Below are 22,147 nucleotides of genomic sequence, written 5' to 3' on the forward strand. Positions count from 1 at the left end.
CCCCTCATTTTCCCCCACCGGCATCCGATCGCCTTGGTTATCCATGGCACGACTCAAAATTTAGATGTTAATATAAAATTTCGGCCGCTCGTAATTTTTGACCAAATTTTTTCACAGATGAGAAAATTTGGTTCAGGCCCCAAATCCCACTCCCAGACACCAATTGTTACGGCCAATATCACAATTGGTGTCCAAAATTTGGTCTACTAAATTTAGTTCCAGGTTCCAAATCCCACTCCTGACACCAATTGTTACGGATCTCGGGGGTCGGCACTCCCCTTATCAAGGGGGGGTTAATCCCCTTGTCTCTTTAGCTGGCCGTCCCGAGTCCTGGAAGTTATAACGTCCTTCCCGGTGCGGCGTTAGGTAGGGTTTGCTAGGCCTAGGGGTTCGCTGCTACCTAAGTACTAACGCCAGCCGGAAACGAGGGAATAACTCCCGCTCAAACCATGGATATGATGGAAAATGCCGAGCGGATAGCAATCCGCGATCCGAGCTATTAACAAAGAGACTAAACCCGATTCTGAGCGGTTGCGATCGTGCCACGTTTACCCAATGAGAGAAAGGACGGATGCGATCGGATGGAGAGGAAACCAGAAGGTAGGAAGAACAAAGATGGGTTTATTCACAAATGTACAGAAGAAGAGGAAACAAAAGGAATATACAGGAAAGGAAGAGGAAGAAGCAGAACACAGGGCAGTCTTAAAACAGTCTTACTCTAATACCCCAGACAAACATACACACTCACACAGGGATTGTAGCTGGTAGGGTGGTCAGGTAGATGGATCCGGTGATGGGGTCCAGGCTCCAGGTGAGGCTCCAGTCCAGCGGCAAAACCCAGCAGGCAGCTCCGCGTATCGTTCAACGCGAGCGGACAGTTTATATAACGGGAGAAACTGGGATGCTGCGTACGTAATATCTGTACGTTTGTGCCAAACGCTCTCTCTCTCTCTCTCTCTCTCTCTCTCTCTCTCTCTCTCTCTCTAAGTCCTCTTATCAGTGCCAGCGAGTGAGTCCTCTCCCAAATGTGCGCTCCGTATCAGTCTTTTGAAGCAACCAGCGCTCCCGACAAGTAGTCCGCTTGCAATGCACTCTCCCGACCAAGTCCGTGAAAGGGCTTTGCGTTCGCGCTTATATAACGCGCCATGCGATCACTCCGCGCTCCACAAAGCCACGCCTGCCAGCGATGTTACCTCAGCCCTGGTTGGCTGGTGAGGGCTTACCGGCCACGCCTTTGACGGCTGGTTGACAGGCCACACCTTCTTCTTGGCGTTCCGCCCCCTTTTTCCTCGGGCCGAACCACATGGCTTATGGCGTCGTTTGAGCGAGCTATGAGGCACTGACTGTAGGGGCGCGTAATGGCGTCGCTTGGAGAGGGAGGTCGCAAAATGGACGAAATGAAATGGGCCTACTTCTTATTTGATTGATGCAACGCAGGTTCAACTATTGGAAACACGGCCTTATCTAAAACACATACTAATGAAATAACTGAAGTTCTATGGTGGCCTACGTGTTGCTTGTGGACTAACTAGGGGTGCTACCTTTAACCTTTTAATAATGGGATATTTACAAGTGATGTCATATTTACAAAAGTGTGGGTTCTAAAACCGCAACAATATATATATATATTTATATATATATATATATTTATATATATATATATATATATATATATATATATATATGTATGTATGTATGTATGTATGTATGTATATGTATGTATGTATGTATGTATGTATGTATGTATGTATATATATATATATGTATGTATGTATGTATGTATATATATATATATATATATATATATATATATATATATATATATATGTATGTATGTATGTATGTATGTATATATATGTATGTATGTATGTATGTATGTATGTATGTATGTATGTATGTATGTATGTATGTATGTATGTATATATATATATATATATATATATATATATATATATATATATATATATATATATATATATATATATACATACATATACATATATATATATACACACACATATATATACTGTTGTGTGACTACCCTGTGTAGTGAACACCGCAGGGTGACACAGATGACCAAACGAACTTAACACTCCGAGGCGTTTAATTCAATGGCGGGCCTTCGTTACATGCGAGGGAGAAGGGGGTGACTAGCTTACCTGGACGGCTCCACCCGACGTCTTCGCACCTGGATAAATCAACTCAAACAGACATGGAATTAAAATGTACAAAAATACTGGATTTATTAAACAAAATGCCGGTCACAAAATAATACACGATAAAACTATATTCCTAATTGGAGCGATCCCATGCAGACCCGAATACAGACAAAGGATAAAATAACTGGAAAATAAATTTGTGGTTTGTGGCACTTAGCTCTAAGCTGCTGGTGTATCTTGTCAGGAATCGTCAACATCGTCTGAGGCCTTGGCGGGAACCACACACTTTGCCACGCAGCACGTGGGCAGGAAAAAAATCAGGCCTCCATGCACAGTTCGCTCTTCCAGCCGCGCTTATCTTCGTCATCCTCACGCGGGAAACCGCAGTTTTCGGTCCGCAATTCCTCCTCCTCACGATCACTATCAAGATGTCGGAACACAACCGTTCGTGATGAATCTTCCTCAGGGAAGAGCCAATAAGCGACCGTTCGCTATGGGATCCAGAACAAGAAGCTGCAAGAAGACAAAATGTCCAGCATTCCAACTACTTTACTTCAGGCTCTGACGTCATCCCACGTCGTCTCCGTGTCCGCTCCTATCAGCGAGTCCCATCTTACCAGTGCTTGTGCCAATCAAATCCCGGTCCAATCACTGCTCTTTTCGGGGCATGGCTCATGGCCCTGCCTGTGCCTATGCACCCACCAAGTCAATGTTATTCGCGGTATGTGCTCGATGCCTGGTTTTCCGGTTGGTTTTTAATTAGTGTCATTTATTATGGTGTCGATTGCTTGGCTTGGCTATGGTGCGTAGTGTGGTGTCATAAGGAACACAGGAAAAGTTTACAGAGGCAATTACATACAGGGGATTAATTTACCCATAATCACTCGCTAATTAACAAACCCCACCCCTCTCATGGGGACAAAGATACAAGCTTACCCGACATACGGCCTACACAAATTCCTACTTATGATACATCGAGGTTTCTTCTTCTTCACGACAGTCGGAGCACACTAATCTATACACTCTACCTGGCTCTAAGGCAGAGTCGGCGTCAGAACAAATCTAATCGGGGGGCATTCGGGTAACCGTGGGGGGGGGGGGGGGGCACAAACTGCCGTTTGAGAACTCAATCTATGATGTAAATGCTTGATAATAAGAGTTTGCCGTCAACAATCAACACACCAACCCAGTTACAATTTTAAAACATGCTGCAAAGTCTCTCTCTTTAACACACACACACACACACACACACACACACACACACACACACACACACACACACACACACACACACACACACACACACACAGCACTGTGCCCCCACACTGCACAAAATATAGCCTACGTGCAAGCCACGTCTCTGTCTCTCACTCTTTCACTATTTCACTCTTTCACTCTTTCACTCTTTCACTCACTACACTGTGCGCATCAATGGACCATCATTTGAAATAGACTATTTTTCGCCACTCTTACCGAATAAATGCAGACAGACCCAAAAATCATTCAACATTTTGCGTAATAATCATGAAAGCCAAGGCTGGCATCATAAAGTGAATTAACCGCATGGCTTTACTTACCTTTAGAAGAGTTGCAGGCGGCGAGTGTTGGTGTTGAACCTCCTAAGAATGGTGTCCTTCCACTCAGTTGTGCATTTTCGGGTTAAGTCCCTTTCAAACGCTCGCTGAACCAACTGGGCCTTTCTTTTGTGGAGCATTGCGTGTCTGTGGTCCGAAAATACGTTTCTCAGAGTGGAGAATGAATTCTCGCACATTGCTGTGGAGGCACCAAATGTTGAGGCATGTTTGAAAGCAGTCCGTACACTGGGCATTCCGATCAGATGTGTGTGGTACTCTGAGAGGATGTGCTGTGTAGTCCAATCCCCCTCGATTGGCTGTGATTGTTTTTGTGAGCTGAAAAACTGTTTAGCAACTTCGTACTCTGTGTCAATTATAGGCGATCGTGACAGGTCCATAATATGCTTCACAGTCTTTACATCAAGAAATGTATCACTTTCTGGATTCAGTGAAACAAGTGCACTAGCCACGTGTGAGTTCCACTCGCTGAATCTGTGATCCATCTCTCCAAGCACTGAATCAATAGTGTTGTGTGGCAGTCTCTGAAGTTCTATTTTTTCGTCATCATCCCTGTGTCCTGTAGTTCCCCATAACGACATACTCATCCATATTTGTGTTCGCTTTGCGTCTCCGTTTGGGGATCGCAGGTCTCAGTGATGCGCTGGCAGCCGTGGCCATGTCCCACACCTTATTACACTCCTCGTCAATGAGCATACTACTTCCTCAAATGTGACCTGATGCAAATATGACCAACAGGGTGTGTTTTTTTCTTTTCTTATTTTTGTTTTTATTTCATTTCATTTAGCGAAAAGATTTTCACTTTTAATATGATAAATATAAATTAATTAATAAAACGCAAAGTTTGGCGCCAAAGGCTTGGCCTGCGGGTGGGGGGGGGGGGGGCACAATAACTCATTGGGGGGGGCATGGCCCACGAATGCCCCCCCATGACGCCGACCCTGCTCTAAGGTAATCATTGTCTACCCCCTACAAACGTAACAATATATATATATATTGTCACTGTTATGTTGAGCTATATTGCAACCCCTAGAGGGCATCTTACAGCATGAACTGCCAATGCATACTTCCTTATGCAAGAAAAAGCAAGGGCTTTATTTAAAAAAGCAAGGGGTCTTTGCATTTTAAAACTCCCGAGCAATTGGAATTCTTTACAAAATTTGCAGGAAAATGCTATATTTTATGAATCTACAAAGGGGAGAAATCTCCATTCAAATAATAATAAATGTTGTGGTTATAGCACAACTCTGGTTAATTAATTATATAACTTCTTATAGAAAACGATTTTTCAAAATGTTGCCCATCCACACATTCCTAACTTCCATGAACAATTAGTTTATTTGACTTGTACTGAACAAGTATGCTCTCTGCCTCCCTACAGACATAGATGAGTGTGCCAGTGGAGACAAGATGTGCAAACTGAATGAAGTTTGTAGAAACATACCTGGCAGCTACAGCTGCGAATGCAAGCCCGGCTACAAGCGCTCACCATTTGGACTGTGTATTGGTGAGCCTTTGCACCTTATGATAAAAGCGTATACACCATATAGGTACATTAAAAATATTTATTGTGTGGAATAAGTGTGGAAATAAGCAAGGTGATCATTATTACGCTCGATGGAAATTCCCCCTCCTGATTTACGGACTGTGGGCCAGAGGCAAATCATGTGGCAGACGGCCGTTGTTGCTCACAGATCGTGCAGCTTCGGCTGTTATGAAGCGCAATCTGTGCCTTATTGGTCTATCAAGCAAGGAGGTTTAATACAATATTAAACCGACAAGGTTTTCATGATCACAGGCAAACGATTGTGTGATATGTCATCCTGACAAGCCCATAATAAGGGTGAAACCATGGTCAGTGGCTCCACCATCCTTTATTTGTGACGTTTACTGTGGATACTCTGCGAGTTTAAACATATTTTTGCATGTTGGGTCACTGAATTGGTTCACCAATAAAAACTTGAAAGTCTATTGTTTTTTTAGGTCATGGCTTCAAACAATTGTTAATTTTCATTCAATTACCTTGAAATTTGAACAGGATTTGTATATTAGGTCACAAAAGACCCCCTAAAGACGCTTTAGACCCTGGATTGATCATCCAGTTCAGGAATTTTTCCATGTGTTGGTCTAATTTGCCAATGCACTGTTTTACTGCCCTCTCCTTTGTGGGTTCCCTGGATGGTGTATAGGTATGGTATGCTTGCAGGATGATCGTGTGTCGTTGGATGTTATCTCCATTGCAGGTTTCAGAAGGTGGAACAGAGCCATCCAAGATAATGTCAAAGTATCCACCTCCGTGTGTGTGTGTGTGTGTGTGTGTGTGTGTGTGTGTGTGTGTGTGTGTCTGTCTGTGTGCGTGTATGCATGTTGTTGTTGGTTGCTATTGCCACATGCGGTTGGGTTTCAGGAGGTGACACGGAGACCTACCAGCTCTCAAAGTATCCACCTCGTGTGTTTTGTGGGTGAACCGGCAATGGTTAATAACGATTGTGCGTGGCAGTGTGCCTGTATTGCGTGGAGGAATGGCGAACTAGTGTGGTGTGGTAAAGCTGTGTGGCATTGTATACCTGCTATATCAGTGTTGTTTGCTTGGCTGGTTTGTCCTGTCTCCTTTGCACCATCTGTTGTTTCATTGGTTATCAGGCAACCCATTTAGGAGAGGGCAGCAACACAGTGCTCCATCAGAAGTGTGTGATGAGTGACACGTTAAAATGCAACTTCCAGCTTATTTGCCATTTATGAAGGAGTATAGTACCACTAATGTCATGCTGCTTGTAGGTTTCGGGAAGAATCTAGAATTTGGCCATGATTGAATCACCTTTAGAGGCCATTTTCCTCCACAGAGCAGGGGTTGGCCGTTTCCGGGCACCGTGGTCCTCTTTTTGAAGCAATGTTTTATGGCCGGATGCCCTTCCTGCCACCAACCCTGTTTGTCGCCTCTTGCGACACACAGGGAATTACCAGTGAACTGGTACTGAATTTGCCGACCTCGGAAGGATGACAGGCTGAGTCAACCCCCCTGGTGTTAATTCAGCAATCGACCGGGATTCGATCCTAGGATCCCAAGCCGGCACCCTAACCGCTAAGCCAACACCAGGCTGCAATTTGGCCATGATTGTTATGTATAATTTTTTTAATTTTTTTTTAATTAAAAAGTTACGTATAAATAATTCACGGACACCGGGGATCGTTAATGTCTACCAATTAATGGTAGAATATGGGACACCTAGTTTAAGGTCCATCTAAGGAATGGTGCACTTTGTGTTTCAACATCCTGCTTGTGAAGCTCCATTCCAAAAATTGTTGTCAGGCCCAGAATCAAACCCGTATGATGCACAACTCATAAGTGAGTGTACTGCCTCTGCACCAACCATTGGGACATTAGACAAGTCAATTAAAGTAATTTTTTATTAAGATGATGGTCAATGTGCAATTTAGAGGCATTCCTCCATTTGTATCTTTTTTTATTAGGTACTGGCATAATGTTGATCTTCCAATGTGATGCTTTGATGTTATCTCAACAAAAGGTAAAAACAGAGAGGACTTTATGAAATAAGTGTTGTTAAAAGGAATCAGTTGTTTAAAATGTATAATAATCAACCCTTGTATTCATTGACGATGCAGATCGTGACGAATGTCTGGAAAAACCCAACATATGCAGCCCTGGATATTGCCAAGACATTGAAGGAGGTTACCTGTGCATCTGTCCCAGAGGCTACAAGCCAACACCAGACAACACCATGTGCACTGGTAAGACCTAGAAGCTTTGCACCCTTGTGTTACAGCATATAGTCACAAACGTCGTCGTGCTTTTTTACCCTCGCCAGAGGAGAGGGCATTTAATTTGGGTCAATTTGTTCGTTTGTCTCCCAACACATAATGTGCTGACGTTTGCCACAAATGCCACCTGGTGGTAGCTAGTAATACACGTTATCTTTTGTTTTCAACAGAACATGTCCATAAAGTATGTACAATTACAATGAAAGTCTCTAAAGTACGCGCTATCACGTAAAGTACGTGTCTGTCTGTCTTATCACGTTATGATCGTCAATTTGTTATCGAGGAACAGCGTATTTAAATCGAATGTTGAACATGAATAAAATGACACTCCCATTTTTTAACGTACCTTGACTTGGAATTCATCGCGACCGTGCATGCGCAGAGAAGAATGACAAAATACTTTTACTCTGTCTGCCTGCCTGACAGTCAAACAAAATGGAAAGTCATTCCAATTAGGAAACCTACTGTTTTTAAGGGTGTTATAAGGGACATAAATAACAGGCACCAATAAATAATGTAACGTGTTGGATAGGGTGGTGTAACAGCCGCTGCAAAAATGGCGGTGAAACCCAGATGTTTTTTTTTATACACCTTTAATCCTCTTTTTAAATATTATTATAAACTTGAACACTGTATAAAACTAATCGCCTTCATAATACTTCCAAGAACCATGCAATATATCGATATATATAGAATTAGAGGGCATGTGTGTCGGGGTGAAGAAGATTCCGCCATTTTGGGTTTGTCCTGATCGGCTCCATCAACTCGTCTTTATCCTCGCCATCATCAACATTGCAATCGCGCCATTGGATCAAGTTTATCATCATTATTATTAGCAGTAAATTTTATGATCTTAATAACACAAGAAAATATACTTTATTTTATGTTTTTTTTCAGACAGGAAATTGTTCGTCATGTTGGCTTAACGGTTAAGGTGGCTGGCTTAAGATTTTAGGGTCTTGAGTTTGAGCCCCTATCATGCCGTTAAACAACAGCAGGTGGTTTGCCTCAACCTGTCATCTTTCTGAGGCTGGCAAAATGAGTACCAGATTACTGGAAATGGGGCACTGCATCAGCGGCACAGCTGTGCTCCCAGCAATGATGCAACCAGCAGCCGCGGGCTACACACAAAATAGTCATAGTAATAATAAGATTAATAACTCAAGAAAATAATCTGTATTTTATGTTCTTAACCCTTTTATTTATGAAAACAAACACTACAAAAACAATGCACAAACATGTTAATTAAAGGTACTGTTTGGACAAATTTTTAAGTTGAAGTCACGAACCATAATTTCCCCATTACCCCCTAAGTTTGTGGATATGCGGATCACAGTGATTTTCAATAATGTAACCCCCATGAATGGCAAGGCCATCCTGTATGTACTTGAACACTGTGCGGCGTATCGTGTTCTAAGGACAGTCTAGTTTTTCTATAAAGTGCACACTATTAGAACGTGTGTATGTCCATAAAGTATGTACTATACTATTAGAATCTCTGATTGCTCTTTCTCGTTTTGAAATATTTTCAGATGAGGACGAATGTGAACGCAATCCCTGCGGTAATGGAACATGCAGGAATATCGTAGGTTCATTTAATTGCCAATGCTACCCTGGATTTGAGGTGTCTGCCAACAACGATTGTATCGGTGAGAATTTAAGTTTAGATTGCTATTCAAGTTTGGTATCATATATATATATATATGTGTGTGTGTTGGTGTTGTTAGCCTGGTGTTGGCTTAGCGGTTAGGATGCCGGCTTGGGATCCTAGGATCCTGGGTTTGAATCCCGGTCGATCGCTGAATTAACGCCAGGGGGGTTGACTCAGCCTGTCATCCTTCCGAGGTCGGCAAATTGAGTACCAGTTTGCTGGGATGAATGATCACAGTGTGTACCCCGATTTAGAATAGGTACACCGTATCCCTGCGCATCGTAAGAGGCGACTAAGGGTTGGCGTCAGGAAGGGCATCCGGCCATAAAAACATTGCCTCAAACAGGGAACCATGATTGTCATGGGGCCCGCAAGGCTAACCCCTGCTCTAGCGGGGAAAATGGCCTTAAAACGATCATTCATTCATTCATATATATATATATATATATATATATATATATAGATATATAATAAAATCCATATGGTGTATAAAACCCCTTACAAAGGAATAAACAGTTGTTAAGGTGCAGTAAAACTAAATTCATTGTTTTCCCTTTCAGATAAGGACGAGTGCACAACACTTTCAGCACACATATGCAGGTTCGGTAGTTGCATCAATACAGTCGGGGGGTTCCAATGTACTTGCGAAGAAGGTTACAAGCTCACCGCCGATGAGAAAAACTGCAGAGGTGCGTTATTGATGGTGTGATGGCCTCATTATCAATGCGGTCCTATTCCATTTAGGGCTTATTTCAACAATGTGATGGTGTGATAGCAATTCCATGTGCTGAAACGTTTACTATGATTGTTGAAAAGCATCATTGACATCATCTTCCCCTTCCTGACAATTGCGAATAACACCTATCGTCAGCATTCAGCAGCACTTGGCTCTGAAATAATAATTGATAATATCCCGAGTAAAAATATCCTATTATCCTATTGGAGTTCATGGGATTTTAATCAAATTTAACCTGTGAGAATACATGGTTGTTACCTATGATGTTTTTTTCTAAAAAAAATTCTAAATTGTTTTTTGTTGTTGTTGTTGTTAACTTCATTTTGTTTTTAAAATAAACACATTTTTAATCATTCCTTTTTCGTTATTCACTTTAATGATTGTTCATGCATGTTATGTAATGAGAACGATATAAATATTTATTAATATTTTTCAGACATTAATGAATGTAATCAGCTGCCACCAAAGTGCTCACCAGGGACCTGCCAGAACACAGACGGTTCCTTCGAGTGCAAATGTCCACTCGGTTATCGAATAAAGGGTCAGACTTGCGAGGGTATGTTGATAAATGCGATACAAAATCTTCATGTTGAATTTGAGTAACTTTTGTTGCATTGCGGTGCATGAGTGCGGATGACAAATAATGTGCGAGACATCTCGTTTGTTGTTGTTATTGATTATTTCACATATTGTAAGTAAATAATTTGTACTTTCGGTGACGGAAGCCGTTGCTGTTGAACTGTGCGTGCGATTTCAGAAATTGATGAATGCAGTGAGGAAGAAGATTTGTGCCTGAACGGAAGGTGCTACAATGTGCCTGGCACTTTCAATTGCGAGTGCCTCCCAGGTTACACGCTCTCTAGAGATGGAAGGAAGTGCATTGGTGAGCCAGTGGGTACATTCGCAGGCTTGGAAGGAAGGGAAGGGCTGGTCCACTCCTCAATCCAACGACATTTCCAACTTCTACACTTCGGCACAAATGCAACTGATTGTTTTATGTAGTAATAACATTTGTTGAGTTTATAGGTTTATTTATTTATTAAAGTACAAGCCAAGTTAAACTCCTACCTATTGTTTTATGAGTCAAAACCACAACTGATGATCAAGCAAACGAGCGTGTGTGTGTGTGTGTGTGTGTGTGTGTGTGTGTGTGTGTTTGTGAGTGAATTCCTGCTCTTATTTGCACAAATCACCAGTCATGTGCAAGGATCATATTGGGCCTGTTTTAATTTACATTATAACTCAGGATTGTTTGTGCTTATGAATGAGCGAAAAGCCGTGTACGCAGAGAATAACTCGGGGGTCGTGTCAGCCAAATCAGCTTGGAGAAACTTTTTCTTCTTCTTCTGCACCCTTGGCCTTACATGGCTTTCCCTAAAAATTTGGACTTTTTAGTAGAGAGGGAAGAGATAATTTTGTGCATGCACATTTTAAAATATGAGACATTCATTTACAATGTACCAGCTCACAATCATTGTGCATGCAATCAGCTAAAAGGCCGAGGTGAAGGTCTTAGCATCATCCTAAAGGTATAAGCTTAAAACATTTAGTTCCATAAAGCCAGCAACAAAACAAGGGAGTTTATCCAATATCTAATGTAAATGAAGCCAGCACCCAGCATTAAACTGCGAACCATCATAATTGCAACAAATTAGGAAGAGAAAGCAAAGAGAGGCCATGAGTTTGGCAAAATGTTTTTGTTGTTTTATTTGAGTGGTGTTTGTTCATTCACTTTGTATGGTTGCTACTTCTAGATCAGAGGGTTGGATATTGCTTTGCGGAGTTCAAAAATGGCGTTTGCTCCAACCCCAAGCCTTACAACAACACTAAATCTATGTGCTGCTGCAGCATGATGCCAGGAAAAGCCTGGGGAAAGCCATGTGAACCTTGCCCCACCCCAGATGAAGGTAAGACTCCATAAATTGTCTTTTGAATTGCTTTAATACAAATAATGGTGCATACATTTATCAGGACCTTGAGTGCAATTTACTATGAAAGGCTGAAGAACTGTTTTAGGTATCTATATTGTGAAATATCAATACCAGTAAAACGGTTTAAAATACAACTAGAACGGCACTCGGTAGAGCACATGCCTCCGCCAGGCTGAACAGTTTACGTTTTATATCCCGGGTCTGGCCGGGTCTGGATTCGGACCTGAACCAAAATCGATATCGGCTTGTTCTTGTCATCTAACCAACACGTCCACCAAGTTTTATCCAAATCCATCTACAAATTTTTAAGACATCGTGCTATGTATCGTTTTTGGCCCTATCTTCCAATGGTGAAGAATCAATTAAAAAATTCTAGTAGCCGGATCCTGATCTAGATCTTCACCAAAATCTAATAGTTTCTCCTGTCACATACGCTACATCTCCACCAAATTTCGGCCGAATCTGTCCACAACTTTTTGAGATATCTTGTTCACGGACAAACAGGCAAACAGGGGTGAAAACATAACCTCCATCCACCTTCGGTGGAAGAGGTAATTTTGTGAAGCAGGTCAGCCAACAAGTCTATTGTGAGAAAACGGTCAATGAATGGCTGCACTGGAAGTGATAACAAATGGATATCCTGGGGCCTTGAAATGTGGAAACAGGTTTTGTGGAGTGGCAGGTTGGGGGACACAATGTTCACGTACTCTGTCGGCAGGGTCTGTGTGATGGCCGGACAACAACGAATGTGAAAGAATGAGGGACAAACTTTCAAATGGCATCAGAAAATCACATCGTTTGAGGATTGTGTTCAGGCTATGATTAATGCACAGGGAGGCTCAACAAGTTCTAAAATGACCTCACACTAAGGCTTATGCATGGCAGTAAATGATGTCATGTTCCATGACTTTTGGTGGCATGTTACTCGTATAATAAGTTCAAACTTTGATATTTTCATTATCTTGCGTTATTCATTTTCTTATACTGCTCTGATGTTGTTTGTTCTCTCAGAGGCCTACCGATTAGTGTGTCATCTCGGCCCGGGCATGGTTGGTGGTCCTGATGGTGACCGAATTGGTACGATAACGATCTCAATTCATCTTCTTTGATTCTACACAATCATGACAGGCAATGTTCAGAAATGTCCAAACAGATGCAATGTTTAATGGTCTTTTTGCTCCTAGATGTAAATGAATGTTTTTACAACCCCGAAATTTGCTCAAATGGCCGTTGTATCAACACTGATGGAGGATTTCGCTGTGAATGCTCAACCGGCTTCAATCTCGACGAGAGCGGCTACCACTGCCTCGGTCAGGAACCACGGGTTTGAGCATTGCATATTGCTGGCATTGATATTACTAGGGCATGCCCGTACTATATATATATATCTAAAATTATATCCCCCCCCTCTATTTACATGAAATGGTTTGGTCCAAAGCGAACGGCTTGCGAGTACGGTGACAATCCCCCCCCTCTATTTACATGCAATGGTTCGGTCCAAAGCGAACGGCTTCCGGAGTTTGGTAAAGAAATCGCCATCGCGTACACAAACGCGCAGGAAAGCGAATGAATCGCAAATTCGTTTTTATTAGTTGTAAAACATAGTTTAACGCCAACATAGTTTGCAAACGTGAAATAAATGAATACGCTCTCAAATGTGCCATCCGAGGCAGAGTGTGTCCTCCACGTTCGGCACACGCGATCGTTCGCTGCTCTCTGATTGGTTGAATCGTTTTTTGGACATAGCTCGGTAAGTAATTGTCCGATTAATATGAAACCTTGAAAAGGCACATCCTCGGGTCCCCAGCAATATACCTGGCAAGTTTCAAGTATATCGGACCGGTAGTTGTCGAGAAACAGCGGTCACAGACAAACAAACAAACGTACAGACGTACAGACAGACAGACAGAGATTACTGGAATTATAGATAGATATCTTATTGATCGAACAATATTGCATTGGCATTTCTTTATATGTTTAGAGATGCCTTTATGCAGTAACCTTGCAAGAATATGAAGGAAGTATTTTGCATCTGAAATTTTGTTCATTATGGTATATCACTATCACTTGAAACAGCAAATCTCTGCTTATTACACAATAAATAAAAAACAACATTAAAGTAAAGTTAACACAAGTTTTAGTATTCAAAAATACGGTTGCGTCATCAGGGTCTATGAATGTGTCCCCGCCTCGATGAAGCGATGTGCGTTGTGAATGGCCGAATTAAAGGAAATCACGATCGAGTGGACAACATAGCAGACATGCCCTCGGTCGAGATGTCCAGTGGCCTGCAAAAGTATTCACACCCCTCCAAAGTTTTCACATGTTGATGCCACCTGAGCTTATTTCATGATTCTTCCAAAGCAAACCTAATCTATAGAGTCTTCACAAAGTACTCACAAGAGACAAAGCTAAAAAATGCAGATAAAATGTGAATAAGTCAGATTAACAGAGAAATTCTGATGATTCTCAGGTGCATAAGTATTCAAACCCTCTGCCTAATTAGCCCTAAATCACTTCAGGAGCAAATTTTTTGTCTGAACGGTTACAAAATAAGTGCAGTAGATTTCATCTGTATGTAATCAGTGGTTTTAACTTTAAAATTAAGCTCCCCCCTTATCAAAGGAGTTATAAGGTGCAACTCACTTGGTCAACCAACAAGGCAAACATGAACATCAAGGAGCTTTTCAAAGAATCGGACATAAAGTGGTGGAGAAGCACAGTTCAGGAGAGGGTCATTATCTCTTTGAGTACGGTGAAATCCATCATTAAGAAGTGGAAGACGTATCATACCACCCAGACTCTACCCAGATCAGGTCGCCCATCCGAACTCAGCAGCCGGGCAAGCAGGAAACTGTTTTGGGATGTCACTGGAAGTCCAACAATTACTTTACAATGGATGGTACAAAGTACAGGAGAATCCTTGATGAAAACCTGCTTGAGTCAGCCATTAATCCAAAACTGGGTAGAAGATTCACATTTCAGCAGAACAATGATCCGAAGCACAAAGCTAAAGCCACACTGGCGTGGCTGAATAAGACGAAAGTGAATATTATTGAGTGGCCCAGTCAAAGTCCTTACTTGAATCCAAATCAACATTAATGGCGAGACTTGAAGATTGCAGTCCAACGACGAGTCGACGATCCTCATCAAACCTGGCAGAACTAGAGCAATTTTCACCTGAAGAATCGGCAAATATTTCACCATCTCACTGTGCAAAGCTGGCAGAGACCTACCCAAAAAGACTCATCACAGTCATTGCTGTAAAAGGTGTTTCCACCCCTGCTTACCAAAGGGGCTGAATACCTTTACAACCAGTGAATTTTGATTTGTACATGTTTTTACAGGTATTCCTGACATGTAACCTCCTTCAACTATAACAGTGTTTAGTTTGATGTCTTCAGTTATGAATAAAAAAAGTTCATTTGGAAAAAAAATTCTACATAATTCATAATTCATCGAAATGTGGCATTATCGTAAGGGGATGAGTACTTCTGCGGGCCGCTGTAAATCCCACCGGTCCCTTAATAAGAGTTCGTTCACCTATTTATATTTCTCCCAGGGATTTACCAATCACTGAATGGTTTGGTCGTGGTGAGCGAGATAAGGTGCCTATCAGGTGACACATATCCATAACAGGTTTATTGAAAAGAGACAGGATAACACAAACGGAGAATGCCGAGATGACAGATAGATGGACAAGAATAAGTAGAGAAAAATAGATGAATGCACATGCAGAAAAATAAAATACACTTGATACAATAAATTAATGTATGGCACCACATGCACTCTTACACTCAAGCACAAAGGGGAGAAACCAGGCAAGGTCTTGAAGGATACGGGTCAGCAGATCTCCAGAACGAAAAACGGCGAAAGACTGCAGGGTGGCACAAGTCAGCACTCCGCCATCCACCAAGGCGCTCTCTGCACGCTGACGACACCGACCCCATAGAGAGTGTAAGCACTCAACTTGCTCCACTGCTGTGTGACTAGACTTCCCAGAGAGTGAGACTAAGACTGTCTGGACTTCAGAGACGAAGAGAAGAGAAAGAAGAAAACAAACGAGTCCGTCTACAGTCTTCAGTCACCTCCCGCAGCAGACACGGACGGACTGCACCTTCAAACCTTCTTCGCTGTTGCCCCAGCACCAGCTAATGAGATTGGACATCGCCACCACCATTGCGATGTCATGTCGACGGGGTATTACCACTGGTGCCATCTGAACAAATGACGCGATACCATGCAACACGCCAATGACAGCGTGCTTCAGGGTTCCTTGTGATGGCCAGTGCTGCATTTGCCACCTTGTATTCAGAGTACGGACGAGGGGGGATTATCGGCCCACATGCGAACCACTGAAAAATCCAAATGCACCCCTCTCCCTACCTTGCCTAGGTGCCTTGACTCGCCTTACATAGAGGACACATACGAATTACATTTTCCTATCTACCCCAACTATTCTATTCTATTCAATACACGTCAACTATTCTCCCAGCAGCTATTCGAGATTCATCATCGTGGTAATTGAACCCCCCACTATCCCCCAAAAAACCCTCATATCCATATCTAGATTTCCACCAAAATCGAATCGATTCTTCCTTGGGACACACCTAACCTGTCCACCAAGTTTCGACTGAATCCGTCCACAATTTATTTTAAGAAATCCGGCTCACAGACAAACAGGGTGAAAACATCACCTCCATCCACCTTCGGTGGCGGAGGTACAAACCACGCACCTACACAAGTCTCAAACTCATTCCCACCACCCTCATCACTTTCGCCCCATACACCACCACCACCTTCAACCAACCAACCACCTCAACCCCAAAAACTCATGCATAGCCGAAATATCCTCCAATACAACACAGGCGGCTTCATCGGCGAGGCCTTGTAACTTAAACACTTCATTGTCACAAACAACATTTACACATCTTTCATATGAATGAATGAATGAATGATCGTTTTAAGGCCATTTTTCCCAAACCAACTAGAGCGGGGGTTAGCCTTGCGGGCCCCATAACAATCATGGTTCCCTGTTCGAGGCAATGTTTTTTATGGCCGGATGCCCTTCCTGACGCCAACCCTTAGTCACCTATTACGATGCGCAGCGATACTGTGTACCTATTCTAAATCGGGGTACACACCGTGATCATTCATCCCAGCAAGCTGGCACTCAATTTGCCGACCTCGGAAGGATGACAGGCTGAGTCAACCCCCCTGAAGTTAATTCAGCGATCGACCGAGATTCCAACTCAAGATCCTAAGATCCCAGGCCGGTGCCCTAACCGCTAAGCCAACACCAGGTTCATACTAGAAAAAAAACCAACACCGACCATCCCCAACTTTACACCGAGTTGTTTCCCATATCAATAGATCCACAACCTCATTTGCGTCTCGGTAGTCAGTCAACACACATACCACATCAACCTGGTTACAATAACTCATCACCAGACATACCATTCTGTTCTCCATCACATTCCACCACAACCATGTGGAGAACAGTACAACAACTCCCTTCAGATCACCTACCAATAATCATTACCATAAACACAACTATAGACCTGAACGCAAACGAAACCAAAGTATTGTTGCGGATCTCTCCGTCGGCCTCTTTTCCCCTTATCGAGGGGAGATTAATCCCCTCGTCTACGACTGACCGACGTGGTCCTGAAGCTGCACAAGCTCCCTCCGGAGAGGCAGGTGCGCAACCTCGTTCGCGACCGCGGACAGATGTTAATTGCCGAGCAGTTTAGCAACCGCGGCACGAACCATTAGCAGGTAACTGACCCGATCCTTAACGTTGGCCAAATCGTGCCACAGGTATTCAATGTGGAAACCTCAAAGACGAACGGATGTGAAGAAGAAGAAGAAGAAGAAGAAGAAGAAGACAAAAGTAGGAAGAACAAATATGATTTATTACTAACTATTATTTACACGATCAAAGGAACCAAGGAGAAGGAAGGATAATAAAATAAAGACAGAAAGAATGGAAGGACCAGAAGACACAGTGCAATTACTAGCTTACCTATTCAGTCTTACTTAACCCCAGGACAAGACAAAAGACAGACGACGGTCAGACTCACACGAATGGGAAATGAAGGCAGGAACGAATGGCTGGAAGGAGAGGAAGGTTCAACAGGAACCGGAGCACGGTCGGGCCGGGAGTGAGCAGCCGCCGCCCCTTCTCGATCGGTTTCGCACGGCGGCGTTCCTTCGTGGCCACGGTCGAAACTGCCGTCAAAGCTCAAAGCTGCGGTGGGTAAACCTGCGGTGGTTCAAGCTGCGGTGGTTAGAGCTGCGGTGGTTCAAGCTGCGGTGGTTCGAGCTGCGGTGGTTCGAGCTGCGGTGGTTCATGCTGCGGTGGTTCAAGCTGCGGTGGTTCAAAGCTCATGGGGCATCCCTCTCTCATCTCCTGGATCACGCAGCTTTGCTGTTGTGGGGGCATTCCGCTGCGGGTTATATAGGCCACACCCTCGAACCTTCGCGAACCTCCCTGATCGTTCTCTCTCCGCCCTCTCAGGCCAAACCCCTCGTGCTTGGTTGGTCGGCAAGGGCTCTCCTGGCTCCACCCTCTGATGACGAGGTGGAGACACGCCTTTCTTCTCCGAGCTGGAGCACATGGCAATGACGGCAAATGCAGAAAACCACCCAATGCAGTTGGCAATGGAGGCTTTGGGATATGGAAGGGAACTATCTTATGTCATCTGATGCAATGCAGTGTCAACTAGTGGGAACAGAGCCTTAAACTACATAGAATAAGGGGATAACTATTTCGAAGGATATATGCTTTGCTACGTGCATGTATATGGATTAACTAGGAGGACGACCTTTGACCTTTACACTACGGAGGGTGATATTTACAACAAGATTCATGACACTTACAACAATTAAAAAAAACACAGGATTCTCAAATCCGCAACAGTATTCACCAATTACAAAAAAACACAAGGGAGTTCATAGAACACATTAGCCCATGCTGTCTTGAGAAACATGACATGGGCGGGGTCTACGAGCGGCAGATTTGATTGGTCGAGATGACATAAAATGCCGTAATATTTTGTCTAAGTATTGCTAAACGCAAGGTTGGTATATATGAGGAGGAGGGACGTTAATATGGGTCAATTCCCCATGTGAATTTGTAAACCAATTACTCTTTGATGCATATGAAAAAGAATACCTTCAAAAATAACAAGTTCACAAATAGGGATCCATATTTATTGGCTAACATCTCTTGATATTTAGTAAAGCTGAAAAAAGGTTCTACCTACCATTTACTTCCAGAGTAAAGTGAATCCTTATTTTAATTTATGTTCCTTCAGCTGCTTTTATGGAAAGCTATTTAAACCTATGTGTACCTTTGGTGACTGTGTGTCTCACAACCCTAGACTTTGATGAGTGCTCCACGGGAAGGCCGTGCGGAAACGGGACTTGCAAGAATGTTGCAGGAGGCTTCGAGTGTCTCTGTGATCCTGGTTTTGAACCCGGCCCCATGATGATGTGCGAGGGTGAGTCCCAGCTCACGACGATTTGCATCTTTCTTTTCAACGCTGTTTTTCACGGCCAAAAAAAAATGGCTTGGGACGTATAAATGCAATGATTATATTGGACAGCTTCTTTAGGAACTTCTTTTCTTTTTTTCTTCTTTTTTTGTATACTGAATCGAGGCTCGTGAAAGAGCTAACATTTATTTCACAAACAAATCAACCAGACAAACAAAATATACAAAAAGAGGGAGCGGAAGACAAGATGGGGAGAGAAGGGGAAGCACACAACCACAACATTTGAGAGCAGGGAGAAGCGTAGGAGGGAGAGGGCTTGGGGGCAGGAGGCGTGGGAAGGGGAGGGGGGTGGGGGGGGGGGGGGGGGGAGAAAACTCTCCAATTTCTTTCCATGCTTCACATCATTAATCACTTTCAAAACAATTTTTTCACTTGAGGCATTAAAAAGAATTCAGATGTAGAGATTTTTCAGCTCAGGTTAGAACTTTTAAGCAAAAAGCATTTAATCCCATAGCATAACAGACTTAAGATACACTGGATTGTTTTTTATCCATTGGCCAATGAGCTTTCACTTTTGAGCAGCTGTTAAGGGAATCAAGAATAGCCAGAGAAATTCTTAAGCTGGCTATTGAAGGAACCCGTCTGTGCAATCCATTGCTAAGTGAACTTTAGGCCATTGGGACTGCATCCAAGACTTGCCTCGCGTTTACTTCACAGCCGAGTACCTGTATATGTCAGATGTGATCAACATTTTTCAGACAAATTTTGCCTCGGAAATTGTCATTGACGAGAGCGTACTCCTGATTTATCAAACGTCATCAATGTCACATCTGTGAATTTCTCACAGCATCCACAAGGTCTCTCAGCACAACAGACGCACTCAAATATTCCAGGTTAGTCAGATGGTTTAGTTATCTGCTTCTCAAAAAAAAAACATTTTTTTAGGAACCGTAACGCATTTTGAAACTTCTTAAACACCAAAATGGGAAATACATGCCTTGACCAAGCACCTGGGATTCACACCAGTGTATGTTCATTTTGGTGTGAATATCACTTGAATGTGTTAATTGTCCATGGATAATCACCTGGGATTTACACGGCCCATCACCTCAATGTACAAATGCCTTTAAAAAGTTGTACTTTTACTACTGGTAATCCATAAACCTTTGGAAAATTAGGTGTATGGACTTTTGAGTATCTATAATACAAACACTTGGTGAGAGACAATTGTCACTATAACATGAGATAAAAGGCATCCATAGAAGCTGAGGGTGAGTGGCATCCATCAAAAGGCATCCATAGAAGCTGAGAGTGAGTGGCATCCATGAAAAGGCATCCATAGAAGCTAAGGGCGAGTGGCATCCATCAAAAGGCATCCATAGAAGCTGAGAGTGAGTGGCATCCATCAAAACGCATCCATAGAAGCTGAGGGCGAGTGGCATCCATCAAAAGGCATCCATAGAAGCTGAGGGTCAGTAGCATCCATCAAAAGGCATCAATAGAAGCTGAGGGCGAGTGGCATCCATCAAAAGGCATCAATAGAAGCTGAGGACCAGTGGCATCCATCAAAAGGCATCCATAGAAGCTGAGGGTGAGTGGCATCCATCAAAAGGCATCCATAGAAGCTGAGAGTGAGTGGCATCCATCAAAAGGCATCAATAGAAGCTGAGGGCGAGTGGCATCTATCAAAAGGCATCAATAGAAGCTGAGGGCCAGTGGCATCCATCAAAGGACATCCATAGAAGCTGAGGTCTATTGGCATCCATCAAAAGGCATCCATAGAAGCTGAGGGCCAGTAGCATCCATCAAAAGACATCCATAGAAGCTGAGGGTCAGTAGCATCCATCAAAAGGCATCAATAGAAGCTGAGGGCGAGTGGCATCCATCAAAAGGCATCAATAGAAGCTGAGGGCCAGTGGCATCCATCAAAAGGCATCCATAGAAGCTGAGGGTCAGTAGCATCCATCAAAAGACATCCATAAAAGCTGAGGTCTATTGGCATCCATCAAAAGGCATCCATAGAAGCTGAGGGCGAGTGGCATCCATCAAAAGGCATCAATAGAAGCTGAGGGCCAGTGGCATCCATCAAAAGGCATCCATAGAAGCTGAGGGTGAGTGGCATCCATCAAAAGGCATCCATAGAAGCTGAGGGCTAGTGGCATCCATCAAAAGACATCCATAGAAGCTGAGGGCTAGTGGCATCCATCAAAAGACATCCATAGAAGCTGAGGGCGAGTGGCATCCATCAAAAGACATCCATAGAAGCTGAGGGCTAGTAGCATCCATCAAAATGCATCCATGGAAACTGAGGGCTAGTAGCATCCATCAAAAGACATCCATAGAAACGGAGGGCTAGTGGCATCCAGAGAAGCTGATAAATCAAATCAAATCAAAAGGCATCCGTAAAAATTTAGCAAAACCATCAAAAGGCATCCATAAAAATTTAGCAAAACCATCAAAAGGCATCCATAAAAATTTAGCGAAACCATCAAAAGGCATCCATAAAAATTTAGCAAAACCATCAAAAGGCATCCATAAAAATTTAGCAGCTTCATCGTCAAAGCTGAGGGTGAGTTTTTCAAAGTTTTCAAAGTTTCAAAAATTCAAAGTTTCCTTTCCAGGACTTTTGGGTCCTGGAAAGCAAATCCAACGGAAGGAAATCTCATTTCCTTTCACAAAGCCCGAAACAAGTGTGTGTCCACCGTCAGGAGAGCCAGGAAACAATATCTCTCCGTTCTCAGGACCGAACTCTCTTATCTGTCTCCCTCTTCCAAATCCTGGTGGCGTCTGGTCAAATCT

The 22,147-nt window shown here is 43.0% G+C and overlaps 2 protein-coding genes across 3 annotated transcripts in view; both read left to right on the top strand.

The window, feature by feature from the left end:
* The window catches only part of LOC144890982 (protein FAM200C-like), a 1,200,974-nt gene that overhangs the window by 975,069 nt on the left and 203,758 nt on the right, over positions 1 to 22,147 (top strand). The gene's annotated exons all lie outside the window — the stretch shown is intronic.
* The window catches only part of LOC137421111 (fibrillin-2), a 291,848-nt gene that overhangs the window by 212,532 nt on the left and 57,169 nt on the right, over positions 1 to 22,147 (top strand). For both annotated transcript variants that reach the window (XM_068106839.2, XM_068106838.2), the window contains exons 43-52: positions 5,133 to 5,258; positions 7,376 to 7,501; positions 9,064 to 9,180; positions 9,743 to 9,871; positions 10,355 to 10,474; positions 10,676 to 10,801; positions 11,673 to 11,825; positions 12,861 to 12,926; positions 13,034 to 13,159; positions 19,235 to 19,354. In XM_068106839.2, coding sequence (XP_067962940.2) covers positions 5,133 to 5,258; positions 7,376 to 7,501; positions 9,064 to 9,180; positions 9,743 to 9,871; positions 10,355 to 10,474; positions 10,676 to 10,801; positions 11,673 to 11,825; positions 12,861 to 12,926; positions 13,034 to 13,159; positions 19,235 to 19,354 — 1,209 coding nt within the window. The remainder of the gene's footprint in view (positions 1 to 5,132; positions 5,259 to 7,375; positions 7,502 to 9,063; positions 9,181 to 9,742; positions 9,872 to 10,354; positions 10,475 to 10,675; positions 10,802 to 11,672; positions 11,826 to 12,860; positions 12,927 to 13,033; positions 13,160 to 19,234; positions 19,355 to 22,147) is intronic.

The sequence above is a fragment of the Myxine glutinosa genome, chromosome 2 (genome assembly GCF_964187855.1).
Source record: "Myxine glutinosa chromosome 2, kmMyxGlut1.1, whole genome shotgun sequence".
NCBI lineage: Eukaryota > Metazoa > Chordata > Myxini > Myxiniformes > Myxinidae > Myxine > Myxine glutinosa.